Raw genomic sequence first — 23,033 nt, 5'->3', positions numbered from 1 at the left:
GTAGAAGAACATGAATTTGTATATAAATCCGGGCCCTATTTATAACTCATAAACTACTCGTCCCAAATTCGATTTTCATGTATCAAAATATTAAAAAAAATATTCTGCTTTGGAATAAAAAAATTAAAACCCTATGTTGTCATTCAAAAAAGTAAAAAACTTAAACAATTATAAGGATAAAAAATATTTAAAAATATAATTTTTTAAGAAAAACGTTGTTTTATAAGCGACTTGAAAGTATGTAAAAAAATATTTTCAAAAAAACTTACACTTTTTGAAATAATGAGTGTTGTTTCATAAAAGAATCACCCGGTATAATATGTGAAAATTAATAGTGACATCAGACACCGTCTTACAACTTAAAAAGTTACACAATCTCCACACAAACTTTCGAAAATAGAATCATTATTTTTTTTGATATGTAGAATTTTTCTATGGATTATTATTTTTGTCTTTGGTCTATTATATTATTTACTTACAGAGTATCAATACATTCGTGACAAGTTTAGTTACAACATGTGAATATATTTATAACCCATAACAATGCAATATTAATAATAAGTACTATATATTAACGTGCTATGCCTCGTGTTATAGTTGCTATGCGGCTATATGTTACAATCTCCGGTCAACGACTTTGGGGATTTGAGTAAAATCGAAAATTTAGTTTTGTTAGTGCTTAATAAAAATTGTAGTAATGGTAATTGGAAATATAGATTTTTTTGATATGATTAAATACACGATAAGTTTATAGACCCTTTTCATTTTGGATTTCACGCTTAAATGAAAAGCATAAAAATTAGTAATGACATAAGTTAACAATGAAAATATATGCTCAGTAATTATTAACATAATTTTTTTTGAAAATATAAATGTGAAAGGGGTGTAGATGACGTGTAGTAGATCCACGAGTATTGGACATTTTTTCAACCGAAAAGCTTTGTGATTTCGTACAGATACCTACTAGTAATCAATACCTACTATCACCACAGTATAACAATATTTATACGTTCGCTGTGTTTTTCAATTCTTTTAAGAGCTGAGAGGTAGCTATTTACATTTCACCCAACACCGTGACGAATGTCTGGTGACAAAACATTTTCGTAAAGCGAATATTTTGTACACACGGCGCACAAACACCAACACTGTAGTGGCAACAAAAATAATAACGAGGAACTTTTGTTTTTCGTTTTAAGCCTGCCATCGCGAATGAAATGTCAAACGCACCGTTGTACATGGTTATAAGTATAATATGGGTAGGCGAATAATATTATTATATATACATGATATAATATTATCAGTGATGTTTAATTTAAACACGTGACAAAAAGTCGTTGCAACTCACGAACGAACCGTGCGAAATTAGTTCCCTGTACCGAAAAAACTCTATCGTTTTTCAGTATAATTATATATACAGTAATTGAATTAGGGGAGAAAGTAGAAGAAGGATGTCAGGGTGTAAAGAAAATGTGCGTGCCTCGATAATATTTAAATATCTTATTGATTAGTACAATATAATAATTAGAAGGTATACGCATAAATATACATAATTTTTTTTATGAAAAATAGACTCCGTAACCCCTTAATTGAAGGCCTTATAATATTATATACTTTATAATGACGACTGTACAGCATATTCTGCGTATGAGGATCATATTCTGCAGTACGAGAAGTCAGTTGTACACCGTTTCAAGTGACGACGACGACACGCAGCTGGAAAACCAGAAAAATCTAAGACTTTGCGACGATAACCCGATGACAAATGACAATAATCATAGTTATAAAATATATAATATTAGTAATAGTGTACAAACTTTGTACGAGAGCGAAACAGTGTTCACTCGGGACGAGGTGGTGGATTCATGTTCGATTTGACTATAATATACCTACATAATAATTTATTTCGTGCAAAATGTCATCGCGACGACATAGCAGCGTTGATGGTGACATAACCGGAAAATTGTGTACAGTGCATCTACGTGGAGGAGGGGGGATTATTGGCTCGTAAATAATTTACATCGATACCTGCCTATGCGGGGTCGCAATAATAAGTGAATGACGGAGAGCGTTCATTCGTTATCTATCCGCTGTATCGATTCCGCTGGACCGTCAAGGGCCCGTTTTACAATCATAGTTTAAACCTCGGTTACGCTTGAACCACTGATTTAACCGGCCAAATTCGGTGGTTTAACCGGAGTTCAACTATTGTAATACGGGCCCTAAGTCGTATACCTATCGATCCGAATGCCTATAGAGAGTTGTAATTAAATTATTTCCCGGGTGCTTATGAAAAAGCGATTAAGTGTGGAGATTTATTTTTCACTTTTCATTATGTTACGGAAAGAAACAACAATGATATTTTGTCGAACTGGACCGTTTTTGAAATTTTATGAGGATGTCAGCGCACTATTTTTTTTTCTCTCTCTGACCCACGCGCAACATAGCAAGTCGCACGTTCACAATAATGATTATAATCATAATAATTTCTAAAATTCGTATGCAATGACTTCTTATAAAATGTAAAGGTAAGATATATTTTAATTCAAAGTGATTATGAGTATTTTAAAATTGTAAATTGTTTGTACATATTAATAAACTCATAATTTACTTTAAAATTAAAATATAATAAAACTTCTATGAGATACCCTAATCTTTCCTTTAAATTGTGAAAGAGGTGCTTTTACAAACAGTGAGCTGACATTCTCTCAAGACTCAAGTGCCTCGAAGAGCAATATTATTTTTGCTAATTAAAATATTAGGTGTATAAAAAACAATGAATTAAGTTTATATCATAATAGTAAGAGAGAATATTAAAATATTGTAAATAAAACTAACAAAGGCTATAATATAGGCTAAAATATTATTTTATAAGAAATGAAGAATCAAAATTTGCAAGACTCATCAATACGGGTAATACCTAGGTTCAATTTAGAATGATTGGTAGCAGAGAGGGTAATGGTGAATTGTTATGTAATACCAGTACATCGGGAACCTTAGAGTTTATAAATAATGTTGATAGAGGATAAAAAGAACTTGCGAAAATGTCTATGAATCTTCGATTCCTTTCGTATATGATAAACGTATAACAATTAACATGTAATACAATACTCAATTCCACCTAGGTTTATATTAAAAACGTTGTTAAAATGTAAATACAGTAGAATTGTAGGACGTAATACTTAGCACTTAGTTTAATTTTTTTTATACAAAACGTAAAATAAAAAATATCAGTTAAGAGAAATAAAAAAAAAATCTTGTATGTATTATTGTGTTTATAACGAATGAAAATCTTGGAATTGAAAATAAATTTAAATTGAAGAAAATCATCTGTGTGTACCATTTTATTATGACGTACGCTTTTAAAGACTTTTTTTTCATAAGAAATAAAAAAAAACCTTTGAGGAACAGCTGATTGCATATTGTATTTAATTAATATTCTGTTTTCAGTTATGTGTTTCTTAATTATACGTCGTTTACAAACCTATGCGTGACGAAACGTGTCGAATTCAAATATTCAATTATTATAATATATATTATACTTTAATAAAGTAGAGATGATTTAACGACATGACCTAGATTATATTCAGTTAGCAAATTGTAATCAAAGGTTTTATATACTAATGTTTAATTGGTTCGATAAGGATAATCTATAATCTATAATAAATTCATGTTAACACATAGGTAGGCAGAGAGATACACACAAAATATTATAATGTAAATTTTCCATAATATGTACATTAAACTAAATGTATGATTTAAGTTGACAATTGTGAAGATCCTGTATAATTTAAATGCAATTATAAAATATAAAAACACATAGACATTTAAATTTTAAACATAGAAAAAATGCCATGAATTTATAACGGTTTCAGTACTGTTCAGTATTTTAATACCTTACGCAGGTATTATTAGTTGTTATATTTATTGTATATCGGAAAATGTAATATTACCTACCTAAATATGTGTTTTCTAAAATTTTTTTTAAAGTTTTGACCAAAATTAATTTTTTTTTATGTCCCATTTAGTATATTATATTATATACATAACGAGCTTCTAACCCGTACACTCGAGTGTCGTAACTCGTAATAATATAATATTATTTTTATTGTTATTATATCGTCACCATCGCCACGTTCGCTTACCCGACCATTATGGTTAGACACAAAGAGATGGGCACAGTAACCTCTTGCGTGTCGTTGAAGCTTAACGAGGAACTTCCATCGGTCGTGCCCTCGTCGTCGCTCTCTTCACCCTCAGTGAGCACGCCGGTGTTCAGTTTGAAGTCTCGCATATCCATCTGCGAAATATTATTATTATTATTATTATTTCTATTATTATTATTAAAACGACGGTGCTCAAAAACGACGACAAATTAACGGCGAGGTCCGGGTTATGTCACCAAGCTTTGAAAGAAAAATCATTTCAAACTCTAACTGTACTCTAATATACATATATATATATATTATATATATTTATTTGTGTGTGTGTGTGTGTGTGTGTGTGTGTGTAGGTATTATTTAAAGCGGCATAGGACAGACGATGTAGATTATAATAAATATTATGCAACCGCCGATATTCGAATGTGATTTTTCCCGCAAAACCGCCACGGCAAGTTATTGTATTATTATTAATATTATGTGATATTTATGAATAATTCAAAAAAGCATTTTTTTTTTTCATAAACACAAAAATCGATGTCGTTCTAAATAACGATTGCTATTGCGTGCAAAACAAAAAAAAAATAATAATAACCTAGTATAATAATATTATGATGTAGGTACAACTCGAGAGGAGACCGAACCGCCCGTTACCCTGGTCCCCTTGCACCGCCCACTAACGGCTTAAAGATTAAGCGCCGCTCGCGCGAAGGCGATACATCAACGTCATTTTTGATTTACTATCGACAGTGCAGTTGGCCGCCACTGCTGCCACAACCGCCCGTGTATTATATTAATAATATTTATTATTATTTTCTGTTATACATATTAATAATAATAATAATTATTTATTATTATATTATACGGCATCCGGCTCCGTCTCCGTTGTTATAATTATTATACAGGACTACGTACCTTCCACTGTTCCTTCCGCTGTATGGCCAACATGCGCTTTCGGCGTTTCTTGCAGTTCCGGCACAGGCAACATTTCGCATATATCCACTTGAAACTCTTGGCCAGGATGTCGCCGATGTTGGACAGGTACAGCAGGAACAACGGCATGCCCACGATCGCGTACAATATGGTGGCCAGTTTGCCGAGCAGCGTCCGCGGAGTCACGTTCCCGTAGCCTGCGAACACGTCGTGACACGTCTCGATTGATTAAAGGCGAAATATAATAATTATTGATTTTAGAGTACGGGTACAATAACACTGTGTGCGCATTTGTGGTTGTTATTGTGAATACACGCACGTGTGTATTGTTGGGTGACCCCATAGACCTATAAACTAATGGACAGGGCATTCCCCTCCACCCAATGCTAGGATATAACTGAGAAAGAAAGAAGAAATAATGAAGAGAAAGAACATGAAGTAGTATTCATGGAGAAAATACTTAATTTTTTTTTCCATTTGCTTTATCAACCATAATATATATATATATATATATATATAATATAAATAGGTAACATGATTGTTACCATAAACCCACAAATTTGGTAACCACAAATCAGTTATTATGCTAACGACAAAATTATAACAATTGGCAGATTTTATTGTAACACAATTTTTATTTGGCAGTAGCCACACTGTAATTTAATACTTTGTTTCTTTTTTCGCTCACTCTATATGGTACACCCCTAACTTTTCTCTCTAAGCGCTGCCCATTCGTTTATAGGTCAATGGGTGGGCCCAGGGCGACATTTTTATTTTTTATGCCGAGTTCAATCCCATTTACAATATTGTAAACTATTGTACAAATATAACCAATTATCTAGATGAGATAATATTATGACATAAATAACAATATTAAAATATTTATCTAGATAAAAACGGGTACTAATTAAAAACTGGCATTTGTAAAATCACATTTCTGCTATAAATATGAATTTTATGATTAACAATGTACAATAGTTAATACGTTAGTGTTAAATACCATTACCCTTCAGCGTTTATACAGAGAATTAACAGTATTATAGGTAGGTAAGTACTATTGATACGGAGTTATACTCACATGTGAAATATTATGCATAAATTGAAAATAGAATCGAGTAAATAGCTTAGAAGAATGTCCATAAATGATTAACAATCCCCATCGGAAAAATTGAATATAATAAAATTTAAAAACTCGTCTCACAAAATTACCTACATAATTTATCTCATAACCGATAACCGTTTTATTTAAGTAGACAAATAAGATGCATAAAAAGATAAATATTTTTATCTAAATAATGCACAACACTGCCTGCAATTTTCCATCCTATGCCACCCACAATATGATTGCCCATTTTTTACGCAGATTTTATATCAACGCGGATACAACTATGGAAATAGATATTACGAGTATAATGACAAATGGATAAACCATTTTTCACTTTCAAACTCGTTGACTGACGGGATTAATTTAGATCCAACATAATATTCGGTTTGCCACTGGTACGGACTTCCGGCCACGATGACAGTGTTGAAGGCGTATAATATTATATTTAAAAACGTCAACAGCGGACAAAGTGTAGGCAGACAGTGATAACGGTGAGAAATTTACATAATATTCGTCATACATATATATACATAATATATAGCTGCGCTCGCAATCATGTAGGTAGGTACAAATAATATATTAACGGTAAAATTTTATTGAAAATAGAATGAAACGTCAATTTTTTTTCATTTCGATAATGACGTACTGCGGGAGCCAAATCCTATTGGCCATTGTAACGATTCACAATGCAACACATAATATTATGTAGGGTCGTCCATGGAAAGGTGTGAATGGTTTGACGAGTTTTGCACGATTAGTTATGGTGGAGAATTTTGTACAGTATATTATGATATATTATGGTCTATGATAATGGTATTATAATATGTGTGAGTACATGAATTGTATTTGACAACGCGCGTTGTGCCTGTTATACAGGATGCAAGTGAATTATTATATTAACAATAATAATATTTAATAATATTTGCGACCCGATGGAAATCTCATTGTCAGTAGTTTGTCTCCGTCAACATATTTTTTCTGACTACACAATATTTTTTAATAATGATTACAGGTATATAAAATAAGTCAAATTTTAACCGTAGGACGTAATTTATTTTATAACCAAAAGTTTGTTTTTATTATTCTGATTACCCGGAAATGAAAAAATTTAATTTTCGTTTTACGTCACCGCTGGCGCTTATCGTGTCACTGATTCATACGGTTTATATTAATTCTTTAATGCGAATGGTTGTATACGAGATAAAACACAGAGAGTCTACGAGACACTCAGTATAGTATCGTGTTTAACTGTACAGCTGCAAATCACTGAAAACGAAAACGGCATGTAAGATAAAATATTTCTATACGTTTAATACTAAAATCGATAAACTTGTTTTCATAATTTTTTTATTAATTTATTATAGTTAATCTTTTATTGTTATATGACTTATATCCATATAATAAATGTACTAAAAAATCTTAAAACTATAATATGATATAATAAAATATGCATAATCCATAAATTAAATTTAGTATTGCGTTTAATGCTTAAACTGTGTACCAATAAGCCTTGACAAACCAACCAAATATCAATAATTGCTTTAAGGGTTATGCAAAAAAAAGCTTTTTCATTATAACTACAATGTTTTATCCAAAATGTTACACACTGATTCATTGATAATTAATTATAGAATAGACAATTACATTTTGTTCAAAATGTAAAGAGGTAAATTTATATTTTTTTAATTTCAGATATAAACTGATCAACTTGTTCTTTAATGAATTATAAGCGTAATATAAAGCCTACTTCACATAAAAAATTTAAAAGCATACAAAGAAAACTTACGTTTCTACGGAATTCACATACGTTTTTAAAATACTTTCTTCAAACCAATCGTTATCCCTAAATTATGCATTTATATTTTATAGGTATATACTTTAACCTTTTGTCTATGCATTCTCTACAAAACAAAATCGTCAAAATTTCTTACAAACATCAAACTACCTATATTGGTAATTTAAAAAAAAAAATTAAATGCATACAAATCCGGGCTTAATAATTATAACATAATATTATGTGAAAATGTGTGCAAAACCAGGAAATTAAATATTTTCTTACAATAGGATATTTGGTTTTATTTGTTTTAACTTACTAAAGAGCTACTTTTTAAACCATATTATAGGTATCTATTTCGTATACATTTTCTCATAACAAATGAACACTAATTCGAATATTTTATAAAAAATAAAATTGTTTTGAAATTCGAAAATTAGCTTTTTATGTTATCAACTGGATGCCATTTTTAGACTAAAAAGTCGTTGCATAAAACTTTCAGAAAACTTCTATGCCATTGTAGCACATAAATAAATTATGCTTAATAATAAATTGAAAATAACAAAACTTACATGCCTTGAAGCCCAGAACACATATTATTATCTGTCATTCCACTCATAGACTTAGGTTATTCGTTTTTATACCATTTTATAATAGGTATAAATTATTAATTATACAATAGAATGTATAGAATACATTATGCGTTTGATGTTAAAATTGCTTAATAATACAATATATTGTATATAATAATATATTAAAGAATTTATATGTCTTAATGTGCTTACTATTTATTTTATCAAAGCTATAGTTGATACATTTTTTTTTTAATCATAACTTGTTCAATTTAATATTCTAGAACACAATATATTTTATAGGAATATTAATATAAATAATAAAAAAATATTGTATGCTAAAAAATATATTAATTTATTAGCATTTTACTTTTATAGATTAAATTACAAAGTGTCACCTACACAAATGTGTCACCCATGTTCATTTCAAAACAGTTTTGTATGAATAATGAAAAAAACTATAAGTACAAATATTAAAAAAAGATATAGAATATAAAAATAAATAAATTACTATATATAATAGGCTATTTAAAAACGATAAATAAATATCACAATTAGTAAGGACTAATAACTTGATTTTTTTATTGGTAAAAATGTAATTATATAATATTCAATTATCATCATTCAAATTCAAATTCAAAATCTGACAGTATACAAGTGCATAGTAGGCCAAATGGATTGTTTTGTATATTTGTCAACACCGCGAGGCGTCCGTGTCAGTGTAAATATTTACTGTCATTTTACATATTGTTATACATAATATAATGTTATACGAATACACAATGGCTTTGATTATTAACTTCAAAAGGAAGACAAAAGAAAAATAGAAGAACCGTCGTCGTCAATATTGAGTCGCGTTCAATTACGATGACGGCGAGGGACGTTGCGATTGTGAAAGAAAAACGTCGACGACTGACGTGATTGAATTATATGGACTCGCCGTGGCCCCCTTCTAATAAAGACGTTTCGGCTCGGGGCTGGGTGTTAACCCCTTCGAGTCACACAGTATATTTTATATTTATGTATACGTGCCATTATAAGGGCCTCGTAATGAATTATTATTATCACGCGATGTACGAGAATTGTTTAAACAAATATTCTCATTAGCCGCGGGTCTCGGCCTGTTGTATTTTATCAATTTAACGAATATAAATAATAACGTGACCGTGAATATAATACTTCGTTATGATATATTATAGACGGCGTTTGCCGGCAATGGAATCTAATAAATCATGTTCTGACTCGTTGAGATTAAAAAAAAAACGAAAAAAAAAAATGATTAATTTTTAATTTTCCGCGTACAATTTAAATTATTTGTTTTAACTCTCGTCGGTGGCGGCGGTGCGCGGTTGCATAATTAATCCAACTGCCAGAATTTGTTAGCATTGCGGCCGAGGCGATTTTTCATTAATGCGGGAGGCTACACTCAGAAATAAAATACACATTAAAATACGATAACTGTATGAAAATAACGCAACAATATAATATGGTAATACGCGCGTATAGTATAGTTATCGTCGAGTCCATCGTACACTGTTTTTATGCATTATTATACACATTATACGCCCCGCCCCCCTAACGTGTGTTTAAACACTCGTGAAAGACATAACGTACCAGCTAAACTCGCGCGTATTGTGTTACAGTATTGTTAACATATTATTGTTTTCCGCTGTTTTTGACGGTTCGTATATTCTTTTCCGGTTTGAATTTAAAATCCAACGTAAAAGCGCCACCCGCGCGTGCCTGCTGCAGTTTAAAGTCGTCGATAAATCACTGCTAATCGTTTCAACGATGCTTTTTTCCCGCTATTTTCCCGCAAATATTATTATATTGTTATTCATATTGTGGTATTGTGCTTATTATTATCTATACCACCCGCTCGAGAACTTCAAATCATCTATGACACTCCTCGCCATCGCGGGTGGCACCATCGTGTTCGTGATTTGGTCGAGTCGATCGAAGGCTTTTGTGACTCAAAAAATACTGCAAAACAATCGCAGTGACCGGTTTTTCAAAAGCCTTGCCTAAAAAATCGTACCTATATGATATTACAGCGACTTACTGAAAATAATAATTTGCCACCGTTCTGTTATAATAATAATAATAATATATTCTAATCATCTACGATACTCACCATCACGGGCAGCAGTGTCGTGTTTGCGATATTATGGTCGAGTCACCCCCGCTTGAACGACTTTTGTAACTTAAAAACTACTACTTCCAATGCAATACAATTGTGGTGACCGGTTATTCAAAGGCCTTGCCTGACAAATCGTACCTATTTGATATTACAGTGACTTACTGAAATTAATACTTTTCCATTGTTTTGTCGTAATAATAATAATATAATATTCTAGCGAGATACGGTGTTCTGGCACGTAACGTTATACATGGTTTCAGTAAAGTCGGCTAGTTAGGGATCACCCCGATCGGGAATCAAGTCCGAGGTCAAGTGAATATAGTGCATTGCCGCGATCTATCGAAGGACGGCCAGTCTACAGATAATATTACATTCCACCACTCGACGTTTATATTTTTACCGAGTGACCTTTAGGATCTAGGAAAAAATTCCAAAAGTCGAAATGAACAAAAAAATATATACTAATTCTTATAAAGATCGCAACGAGTGAAATTTAATATTAATATAATATTATTGTATTGAACACATCAGCTGCAGCCGCGTAGCACACAATACAAAAGTAATGTACCTAAATTGCCTATACATCACGCCGTGTTACATGTTGTATTATTATTGTAATATTGTCATAATACTATTATCATTGTAGAAATATAAAGCCGAACAGGATGTTACAAATACCCCGGATGTTTGAACTCGTATTGTTATTTACTAAACATCTCATAACAGGACATATTGATAGTATTGTATAAAGTTAATATCAAATGGAATAATTATAAATTGTCATCCCTTGACGTATTACGTTTATTAATAATATTAAGTCATTCGCTCAACATTAAAAACATTTCGTTTTGTTGACAAAAGCCGTTCTTCGTGTACTTTTTTTTAACAATTATTCTTCCGTAAGTGTTGCTTTGATCTGTATTTTTAAATTAATATTATTCAGATGCTTCGCCATGTACATTATTGGTTCAATATCCAACATATTTTATGTACATAACCGTTGAAAAATAAAACTATATTGCTGCCTCAGAGAATTAAATAACAATATATTATAAAAAAAGGTTATAAATCAATACGATAATTAAATAAATTTAGAATAACTACATCAGACTTGTTAGATTAAACAAAAAATGTACGTTAAAAAAAAGTCTTACTTTGAACAAAAAAATCACATTGTACACATAATTATTTACAAAATGTTTATATATAATATATTGTATGCAGCAGGGGCATACAAATATCAATTGTATGACGGATAGCTTAAAAACAATAAATGGTTAAAAGAAAATAATCGTAACGCAATAATAATAACTACCAATATACGTATAATCGTTAGGTATACACGTTTGAAAAATATATTGTCTTGGGTACTGCAGAATTCCATACAATCAGATAACTACACAAAATGGTTCACCAAGAATAACCCCATCCCATATTTTCCTTTAACAATAAATCAAATAAAATTATGATTTTTTGGAATTTTATATCATATACTTGTACAGACCACAATATTATAATAATTTTCAAATACTTATAATTTTTAATGACATCCATAAAAATAAACAATTCACACAACAACGGTCTTTGATATATTTTTAACTTGAGTGTATATAATTATTGATTTCTTTTCAACACTAGCTTATAATGTATTACAATTTATCATGATTTACTTTATAAACCATAAGACTTTATTTCAATAACATAATTATAATATTTTATTGTATATAATTGTGACATCCGATTCGAGTGAGATCTCGTTCGTTTAGGCCTCTCCTTCAAATTATGGAGGTGACCAGAAACAAGACCACGAGGTTGGTCTACATGTGCACCGGAAGCGTCGTGTGTGTGACACGGTTATTGCTGCTCATCGTTTTATTATTTTTATTATTATCAAACAGTGGAGAAAACGACCGGATGTGATTTCGTTTTCGATTAAAACACTCGTGCGACCAAGTGACGACGAAACGCGACGAGTGTCGTGTCTTCTTTTTCGCGCGTTTAAGTTTAATCCGCAAATAATTACAATAATATTAATATGCACTCTCTTCAAGATTATCTGTTAAGTAGTGCCGTTTGATTTGTACACTGTACAGTAGAGAGTGTTCGATTGTAGAGTGAAAATGCATTTCAACGGTTTAAACTATAATGACATGCAAACACGCGTATTACTCAAACGGTTAATGTACAATGATATGGGTTCGTAATGTGGATCATGCCCAACTCGAACTGTGATATTTTTATAGAATACGAAAATACAACATAATGTTTATTTATTTAAAATGCCAAGTTAAATTTGTTATAGTACCTGTATATATATAAAATAGTTTTATCTTATAATGTGAAATATTAGTTATCATTAAAATGTATGATATGATAATTATTGAAAGTCATAAATTACGTGTGATTATTTCTACATTATAATATAAGTAAAGTGTTTATAAAGTATACACTATAAATTTAAATTTAAAAGAAAAATGTTACAAGTATTTTTTTATTAATATTGAATTTACGGCGTATTCGAAATTTAAGTTTAAAATTAAATAATGTACCTAGTGTACAAAATATATTACGTAACTTTTAATTTATTTTTCGGTACATAATACAGCTTAATAAAGTTATTCTATACAACATAAAATTCAATATGTTACTATCAATTTTTTCTTTAACTTTATTAAACTTTCATGAAACTTTAGTGAAAATAAATTTTATAAAATTCTAAGACTACAAATTTTTTATATCGTCATATTGATTTATTTTTCGTTAACCTTTCCCATTTTAAAATGTATTAACAACTGGTCAGATAACATCGTCACTTATAGGCTCATTCTACTCTGCTGTTACCATGCAATAACTTTATAATAAACAATTCAACTAATCCGAGGTGATCATACGGCACAATTCAATTCTAAAGCTCATCGATCATGATTCAAAGTAAACAGCCGTTGACGCAAAACAAATGTGCAAAACATTACTACAAAGTATAAATTGTTCTGTTACTTGTTATATTAACTGCATGATTATGTTTTAGCAATTTAATTTATAAAAAGGTGACTGTAAAATTGTTATGTTATTTTTACGAAATTTATCATTCTAAATATTATTCGTGTCGATAAGTTTTTTGAAAAAAACATAAAATAAAACGTGTCATAACTATATATCGCAGTCTGTGTAGTATTTTAAAAAGTTATTTTATTCAACACAATATTGAAGATAAAAGATATTTAATTGCAAAAAACACACAAATATTTCAATTATAATAAAAAAACACCTTTTTAATACCTATATACTTTCTAATAAATTGTTTGTATTTTTTAAACAACATTTTATTATTATTTTTACTTGGACCGTCATTACTTTTTTAATTTTCTTTACCGGCATATATTATTATACAAAAAAACATTATAATGGCTGCCATTTAAAAATCAAAAGATGATGGCCGCTACATTTAAAGAGGGTATATTTTTAATTTACATATATTTGAATATGTATTTTTATCCTATTTTAAACGAGTGTATATATTATTATAACCACTGGAGTACAATTATTATTATAATATTTTTTTTCTCATTCCGTCCAATTTTAGTCTCAGCTACTTTTTTTTTTAATTTATGATAATATCACGTCATAATTTATGTGAATACGTTATATTTTTGTTCTCATATTTTTTTTTCCAAGATTTGAGGCACTCTATTTATTTTTTTATCTTTTTTAAAGAGTTTTTCCGTGTTATTTTGTGTGTTTTTTTTTAGTACCTATATACTCAATGTTGGAATTTTTTATAGGCACCTCTTAAAATACAACAATGGGTGTATTCACGCGCCCATCTGATTAGCGTCAAACATGAACATATACTTATACAGTATTATAATATACAGTAACCATCAGAAATCATGATTGTACACTCACAATAATTCTTATTACGTTTGGCACACCGCACACGATTATGTTAGTGGATTGTATAACAATATCAGAGATTATGATTTCTTTTACCATCAAATTAATCATCTAAAATCAATTATAATATTTAAGTTATTTTATTATTTATTGCTGTATTTTGTACTTGTGGGAGCCGGGAGTGATCAACGGTATTACACGGTCCCGACTGTCTAAGTTAAGTGTACATTTTTGTATTTGTCCCATAATTACTTATTCATAAATGTATAATAACTAAATAGGAAGATTGGTAAAGGAACTCCTTGTTTTTATTACAATTCAATATGCTAGATAGGTTTTTTATAATAATGATGTGGTTTAATTTACAACTGATTTGCATATGCACAAATTAATAATTAATATGTATGCCCTGGTGTACAATAGATTACGAATAACAATAAATTATATTATAAACTTGCCATTCAATAGATTATAATAATATGGCTAAATTACAGTTTTGTAATGACAATAAAAATAATAATTTTGATACTCACAGATGTTTTTGTGGAGTGTAGACTGGCCAGTGTACTTCCTCTTACAATAATATTTTCACACAACAGTACAAAATACATAGATGATTTAAATAACAATTAAAATATAAATCACATAGAATATAAATGACAGTTCAACTATTTGAGCCGTTACATTACGCTGCTCGCTATAATGCAGAGTGCACTATTTAACGATAGATATATAATTTGATAATAATAAAGTAACCTACGTGGTTGTATAATATTTAAAATATAAATCACATAGAATTTAAATGACACTGCTCGCTATAATGCAGAGCGCACTATTTAACAAAATAGACCAAGCTAGTTACAGAACAATAAAGGTATACATGATATTATGCGATAATTTATACATAAATACGTAATACGCCAATTTTCTTCGCTCGCTGTTAGGCAGAGCACACTATTTGATGTTTTACAAGTTATACAATTTAAAAACCTTTATTTTTCTGCACAGACGATAATAATATATTGCTCGCTATAAGGCAGAGCACATACTATTAAAAACAAAAAAAGGAAACTTATATGACTTGGCTTTATATGAAAAACCGCACAGGGAGAGGCAACGCGTATGTAGAGACATTTTTGTACGTACTGACAATTGGATGTGTGCGTGTGTGTGAGATACGGTATTCATTATCATTTACGGTCATTATTATATGTTATGTAATATACCTCGAGCATTTGGTTATTGTCACTGCGATAGTAGGTACGCCGTGCCTTATCAGATGCCTATTACTGGCTATTATAATAATATTTAATTTTTGTTGACGATATGCGGTGTATAGGCGTCGACAGTACTAGTATTTAAGTATGTATTGTATATAATAATTGTCTACTGTATTCATTGTGCTGTATTTGCTTTCGGGTCGTTAAATAAATTATTATTATTATTATTATTATTATATAGGTGCAAAATTGAAATTAAAGCTTAATTTGTTTCCAGCAGTGTCCTTACTTCCAATATTCGTAATGATAATATATAATATCATTAGTTTTTGTACAATTAAAAATAGCGTGTATCCGGCGCTAAAGATATTAAATATTTATATATTATTATACATATTAATTGTGCGCCCGGAATGAATACGGTTTTAAGAACATGAAATATTGGGAGCGTTTGCCATTTCTACAGAGACGATCGTATACAATATTGTGTATTGGTATATATTATAATATATATATGACATCTTTATACAATATTATATAATAGTATATAATATTTATGTGTTAGAAAAACGCGTGTTATCCGAAAACATAACAACAATATTATATTATACACACACACTCACTTTAAAACGTCTCTCAATGGATCACTAACGACGAGTCGATACAATTAATTAACTTGTCCAAATGTCAAACTTTCCGTTTCTCTATACGCTCGGGTACATCGTAATAATGTGAAAATAATAATAATAATATGTGAGTGTGTCGAAAACATGTATCTTTATTATCTTCTCTGCGTGCGAGTAATATTATCGTCGTCGTATGTATACGCCCGTAAAAGTGTGTATATGTATATACATGATGTTTGTAAAATATTGTAATTCATCATCATCGACGATAATAACTATATTATACGTTATAGTGTTGCAGATGATTTTTTTTTAACACGCTTTTAATAGGTTTATAATCTAATATCATATTATATTATATTATTATTATTATATGAGTAGGACGGCATGTCATATATAATATTGACAATATTGTGTTATATCCATTAAATATTTACGATATTAGAACAACCGCGTGTCGCGCTCGATGTTCGCCGATCGATCATCCGTCGGTATTATACAAAATTATTTCGATCGTACGACATTGTAGGTATGCTTGTGTGTGTGAGTGTGTGTGTGTATGCGTGTGTGTAATATTACTGTCTGTCGGCGAATGATATTATGTACAAAACGTCAACACTGTATATAGGTATCGGCATTGATCTGCGACGTCTTTCAAACATTCTGTGGAACGGTTCCAGAAACGCGAAACGTTATCCATATTATACACTGCTGCAGCGTATTATTACACGCTATATTTAATAATGATGCCGGTTTTCTGCTGGCGTGCGGTGTGCTTACATTACGAGACAACGATGACGTCCGTCTTCGGCACGGATATATTATGTATAATTATCTGAACGGAGCTATAGCATATAAAGTAATTTTTAGGGACGAGGGACCGACACGATCCGCTGTGCAGTAAAAAAATAATGGTTTCTGTCAATCAAACTCAAAATAAATCGAATGAACCACCCGCATCCGCAAATGGCCTTCTCTGGAGAACACACAGAGAAGACACGAGACCTCCATTTAACTGACCAAAGGATTAGGTAACACATACCAGCTCACTTATCAATATACCTAATTAAAAGAGAACGACTCCCTTCGGCTGTATTAAACATGTCACAGTTAAGCACATTCTTACCATCAGAGTCGTGTCCTTGTTTGTAATGTTATTACGTGTCCGCTTGTCTAAAAGAAACCATAATAATAACAATATTCTGTATTTTAATTATTTCGTACTGTGACGACCCAGCTGGTATTATCACTCCGTCCAACTCCTTGTGAGTCACGAGACATTGCTCGACCATGTCGGGTGGAAACGACTGACCGCAACATTGAAAAAAACTTTGATATTCAATTTAATAAACGATTAATACTAAATTATAATAATTGATAATTATTTATTTTTAATTTCTCTAATATATTATAGTTAATATTTGTATTTCCTGAGATGATATGTGATCAATGCTTACAGTTAGCCTACTTAAGTAACAAAGCAGCTGTTTACTTGAGTCTGAACAAAATATGAAGGTGAGTAATTTCTTTAAACTTTAAACTTTTGACTTTGTTCAATTTATATTTCCCTAAAGATGTGTTACTTACTTAGTTTCTCAAATTAATTTTAATTTCGGAATAAATTCAACTTAAATTGATAAACTTATTTTAGAATAATTTAACTATATAAATATAAAAAAACGGTTAACTTGCCCTGTATAGGGCCTCTTCTTACTTAAATGTTATTTAAAATGTATGTACACATTGTTACAATATTACGCACAAGTGCACCAGTGGCGTATTTACGGGGGGGATATGGAGGGATAGATCCCCCCTTGACCTTTTTTTTTGTAAAATTAAGTTTACTTATTTACTGTATTTCTCAATATGATACTACTTTTTAGTTTTAAGTAGGTATACCTATATCTGTTTTCTAAATGTTCTAGCCGTAATTTTTCCGCTTTGATATAGGTACTATACGCAACTAGTCGTTCGTGGTATAAATATCGGAAAATAAAAACTTATATCTTTATGGTGGTATGGTATACTATATTTTTGAATTCTCTGCGAATTATTTTTCATGCATGAGTGTTTATAATAAACCCGATAAATAGTCGGTAAATAAAACAAAATTATCAAGAAGACTGTAGATTTACAATAGGGCCATAGGTTTATTTTTAGTGACTGAAAACATTGTATTCACCTCTGGGTTACATGCTTTAGATGTTTGTGATAAAGAGGTTTATCCAAATATTCATGAACTCTTGAAAATATTTTGTACTTTGCCTGTATCAACTGCTATACACCTGAACGATGTTTTTCAAGTTTTTATTAAGTATTAAGTCTTACCTGATAAATAGTATGACAGAAAAAAATATTTTATCAATTTTCTTATCTGATATTGAATAATAAATAGTTATAAATAGTAATTATTATATACTTTGTTTATTATAACCGACTTAGACACTTAGGACCCGTTTTAAAATCATAGTTTAAATTTTACCAGTCGAATTCCGCGGTTTTACATTAGTTTAACTATTGTAATACGGACCCTTATAAGAGGACGCTACACCCGCTTGTGTTGTTCTTGTCTAACACACGCACGACATAGGAAATTGTCGTTCACTATTCTCAATAAATTGTGACCTGTTAGTTTTGATACTAGAGTCATTGATTAAATATTTAATCAATGCTAGAGTGAATCGACCTATTATCAAACTTTTAGGTAAGAACATTATTTGGGTCTTAGAGTGGGCGATTTTTCGATATTTTCATTTTCGAGAAAAATAAAGGTATGTAAAATATCAAAAATTAAAAATGCTCATAATATCTCGCTTGAAAATTAAAATATTAAAAAATCGCCCACGCTAAGACCCAGAAAATGTTCTTAACTAAAAGTTTGATAATAGGTCATTTCACCCTATCGCCATCAAAACCAACAGCACACTATTAAGAATAGTGAACGACAATTTGCTATGTCGTGCTTGTGTAAGACGGAGACAACACATACGGGTGTAGCATCCTCTTAATGTGTTGGCTTTATTTGCATGTCATCGGTCAATACAATAATCATGCCAGATAAGCTTATCGATGAACTGAGCATCCAAAAAAATAGAAAACAGGATTTTGTATTATAACTATTTTTTTTTTGTTTATCGTATTAAACATGGGATTGTCGTTAGTGTGAATTTATAATAAATGCTATTAGGTACTATACAATTTGTGTTAATTTTTATTTCACCTCGATCCACACTAAACTCAACAAGTTAGAGGATTTTAAAAATGTATATTATATTCGTATTTATTGAGTATACCTATTATTATATATTTTATCCCCCCCCCTATCAAAATTCCTAAATACGCCACTGCTCTCTACAGTCACTCGGGCGATTTATCACATCAATGCAGTATGTTGTCGGCGTATTGTATAAGCAATGTAGGTACATTAGTACACTACTTAAGACAGAAGTGTTCAATATTGTCCATCATTATTACATTTTAACTCATCATAAATATACTCTGTATAACCATATCTTTGTTCGCTGAGAGAAAGTGGTTGCGCACAATCCAAAACAGGTCGTGACCGGCCGTAACCATCCAATTTCACACTCTTCAGCACCATTCCTATAATATGCGAAATTAGTTTGGCCGTATAATAGATATGATATAGATACAATAGCGTGCCTACATCATTTTTATATGTGGGGGCGGGGGATCAAAAAAAAAATTTAAACCTAGGTACCTGCTGAAATTTATCAAGATTGTATTTTGGCCTGACTATAATTTTTCTGCGCCAGGCAATAATTATCTTTTTTTTTTAATAATTAAACCAATTATTGGTCTTAACTCAAGTATCGGCAACTAAGGCCATGTGAATAAATGTGATATTATACTCTGTTCAGGTTAAGATTGAACCGGCTTCGTGCATGCAGACTGAGCCGCCGAACAGTGCCCGTCTCCCTATGCGATGGCTATGCGTTCTGTGATTGGCCGACAGTTATCGCCGGCCGTCGTCGAATGTCAGTACCAGTGATGGTCGAAGTGCATACGCTCCCACCAATGTCCAAAATGCGCGAAAAAAACATATTTTGGTCGAGCCGCCGGTTCAATCTTAATCTGAACGGAGTATAGTACTATTAATATAAAAATGTTTTATTATTATTATAAATTATTTAAATGAAAAACAAAAATGTTTGGTTTGTATAAAGTATTTTATATGTGATTTGGGGATTTATTTTATCATGTACACTATTTGTATACTTATAATGTAATTTAGAACTCTTGGGTTCACACGCGAGTTCTCTCAATGAGGCCAAGTATTTAGAAAAAAAATTAACACACTATTTTTATTTAACATGGAATAATAGTAGTATTGATTATATATATATATTTTTTAGACTTCTGTAAACAAAACAAAATATGTTCTTAAAATTTTAATATTGAAATCCTAAACAAATAAATAATCATGATAATAATACACTATAAAATTGAACAACATATGGAATGTTTCAGTGAAACGAAAACTAAAACCAAAATTTAATTTGTACACCTTTATATTTCTTATATGGAATTGAAAAAAAATACTATGACACACATATCATTCTTTGTTAGCTGTAGCTTTGAAATTTTTGTGCAGCTCTGGTTTAATGTCATAAACCAGTTCAAGAATTTGATCAATGACTGCCTGCTTGTTAACAATTACGGCCTTATTCATCTCTTCAATCTTTATTTTAGTGTCAGCATCTATTCTTGCAGCAACATCTTCGCGAGAACCCATATGCTAAATTTGTAAATGAAAAAAATCATTTTTGAGTCCATATCTATTATATTATGCAATTAAATATTTACTTTAATTTCAAATTCCTTGAACTGTTTTTCCCTTTCTTGTCTGTATTTTTCAATTTCATCTTGAGCTTCTTCTTTGGCCTGCTTTAAACGTCTTGCTTTACCTAGAAATAAGTATAAAATAATATGCTTTTATGCCAACATCAAAATTAGGTAAGATACAGTGGAGTGAATGTTTTTCTATTTTAAAGCAATCATAAGATATTGAATTCAAAAATCAACTGAACAAATCCTTGGTCAAAAAATAAATGACAACTGAGAACATTTTAATAAATATAATCAATAGAATAAACAAATGTACCAGAGTTAAAATATCAAATTTAGATGTGCTAATTTAGTAGTACAACTTTTAGGTAGGTACTTCCCGAGGTACTTCCTAAAAGAATAAAAAAATGTCAAAAACTCATACCTGGTTGCATAGAACATAGATTGATTATTTATTAAATTTTAAAGGACCAATTATGAGCCACTAAATCAAGTTTTAGGGATCATAAAATATTTAATAAATAGTGTAAGGTGTCGTTAATTATTAATTAAATATTTAGTGATTGTTTATGTAACATGGCATCAGAATCTCAAACAAACACTGATGTTTAAAAAGTATAATATTAAAACTGATTTAATATTATCATTAAGGGGATTTGATACCATGATTTTCTGTTTTTGTCTAACACACGAGTGACATAGTATTTTAGACGTGGTTTTTGCCAAACATACCTATTGATCAAGCGATAAGAATTCTGAAAACAGATTTGAATTTGTCGTCAAGTATACTTGAAATTGACTTTCCCACATTTTTGATATTACTCCCGAATTCCTAAAAATGTCATATTAAAAAAGAGTATTTCAAAATTGTAAACTCATCAAAATATATAGGTACCTGCCTACTGAAAAAACCCGATAATGAAAACAAAAAACAATCGACAAATCGTATTGAAGCGTTCGAAGTACAACGTAATTAATAGGTTTATTTTTAATATTTAATAAATCAACTACCTAATGCCTAATATCTTATATCAGATGGTTATCAGCAATACCTTAAATTGTCGACTAGGTACTTACGTTTCTTGGCTTCGGCTACTTTTTCCGCAGCCCTCTTTTCGGCAGCCAACAGTAGTTGGATTCCTTGAGTTCGGCTGGCCATCACGATGACAGATTAAAAAAACAATTTATTCTTTTAAAACAATTTTCGTATTATGAAATACGGGAACTACAGGTAATACTAAATACTAATCTATGACGGGACCAATTCCATTCCAAACGGTGATAAGAAAAACAGTGTGGCCTGAACGAACCGGGCTAAAATATTGTTATCCTTGTACCCATAACCACGATTTAAGATATACAGGTTGCGTATCGAACTCCCATAATTTGACCGGTGAACTGTCTATCTGAAACAGCTGGTCCCTCTACTACTAGCGCACCGAGTGGACAAGTTTTTAGTTTCTATTCCGTAATATTTTATAGCAGATAACTTTGGCTAGTGGTTGCTGGTTACTGTTTATGTCTTCTATTAATGAAATACGAGCCCACAATACAATAATAAATTAACGGGATCCGTACTATTTTATTAGAGAGCACAATTTTCAAATACAAATTACAATATTATAATTCGATATAAAACTTGTGTAATAAGTTAAATGTAATATCATAAAATGTTTTTATGTTTTTCAGAAACTATTTTGATAAGCTTACCTTTGCTCAGAACTAGTTGCTTTTCTATGGATCTTAACAAATTTTCACTGAATAATGTCAACTTATGAAAACATACAACATTTTCAGCAGTAC

General features: G+C 30.5%; 2 protein-coding genes across 2 annotated transcripts in view; both read right to left on the bottom strand.

Annotated features, from left to right (window-relative positions):
* The window catches only part of LOC103310707 (TWiK family of potassium channels protein 7-like), a 158,625-nt gene that overhangs the window by 54,849 nt on the left and 80,743 nt on the right, over positions 1 to 23,033 (bottom strand). Inside the window, exons 2-3 of the mRNA XM_029487611.1 lie at positions 5,073 to 5,287; positions 4,143 to 4,297 (exon numbers count right to left, since the gene is read on the bottom strand). Coding sequence (XP_029343471.1) covers positions 4,143 to 4,297; positions 5,073 to 5,287 — 370 coding nt within the window. The remainder of the gene's footprint in view (positions 1 to 4,142; positions 4,298 to 5,072; positions 5,288 to 23,033) is intronic.
* Positions 20,593 to 22,458, bottom strand: LOC100144888 (vacuolar ATP synthase subunit G-like protein; the record flags this gene model as incomplete). Its single annotated transcript, NM_001126156.2, is given in 3 exon segments — positions 20,593 to 21,180; positions 21,249 to 21,349; positions 22,308 to 22,458. Coding segments are annotated over 3 exon segments (366 nt in total). The 3' UTR covers positions 20,593 to 20,997.

Source organism: Acyrthosiphon pisum, chromosome A1 (genome assembly GCF_005508785.2).
Source record: "Acyrthosiphon pisum isolate AL4f chromosome A1, pea_aphid_22Mar2018_4r6ur, whole genome shotgun sequence".
Taxonomy (NCBI): domain Eukaryota; kingdom Metazoa; phylum Arthropoda; class Insecta; order Hemiptera; family Aphididae; genus Acyrthosiphon; species Acyrthosiphon pisum.
The sequence above is the reverse complement of the archived record's forward strand: the minus strand, read 5'-3'. Positions and strand labels throughout refer to the sequence as shown.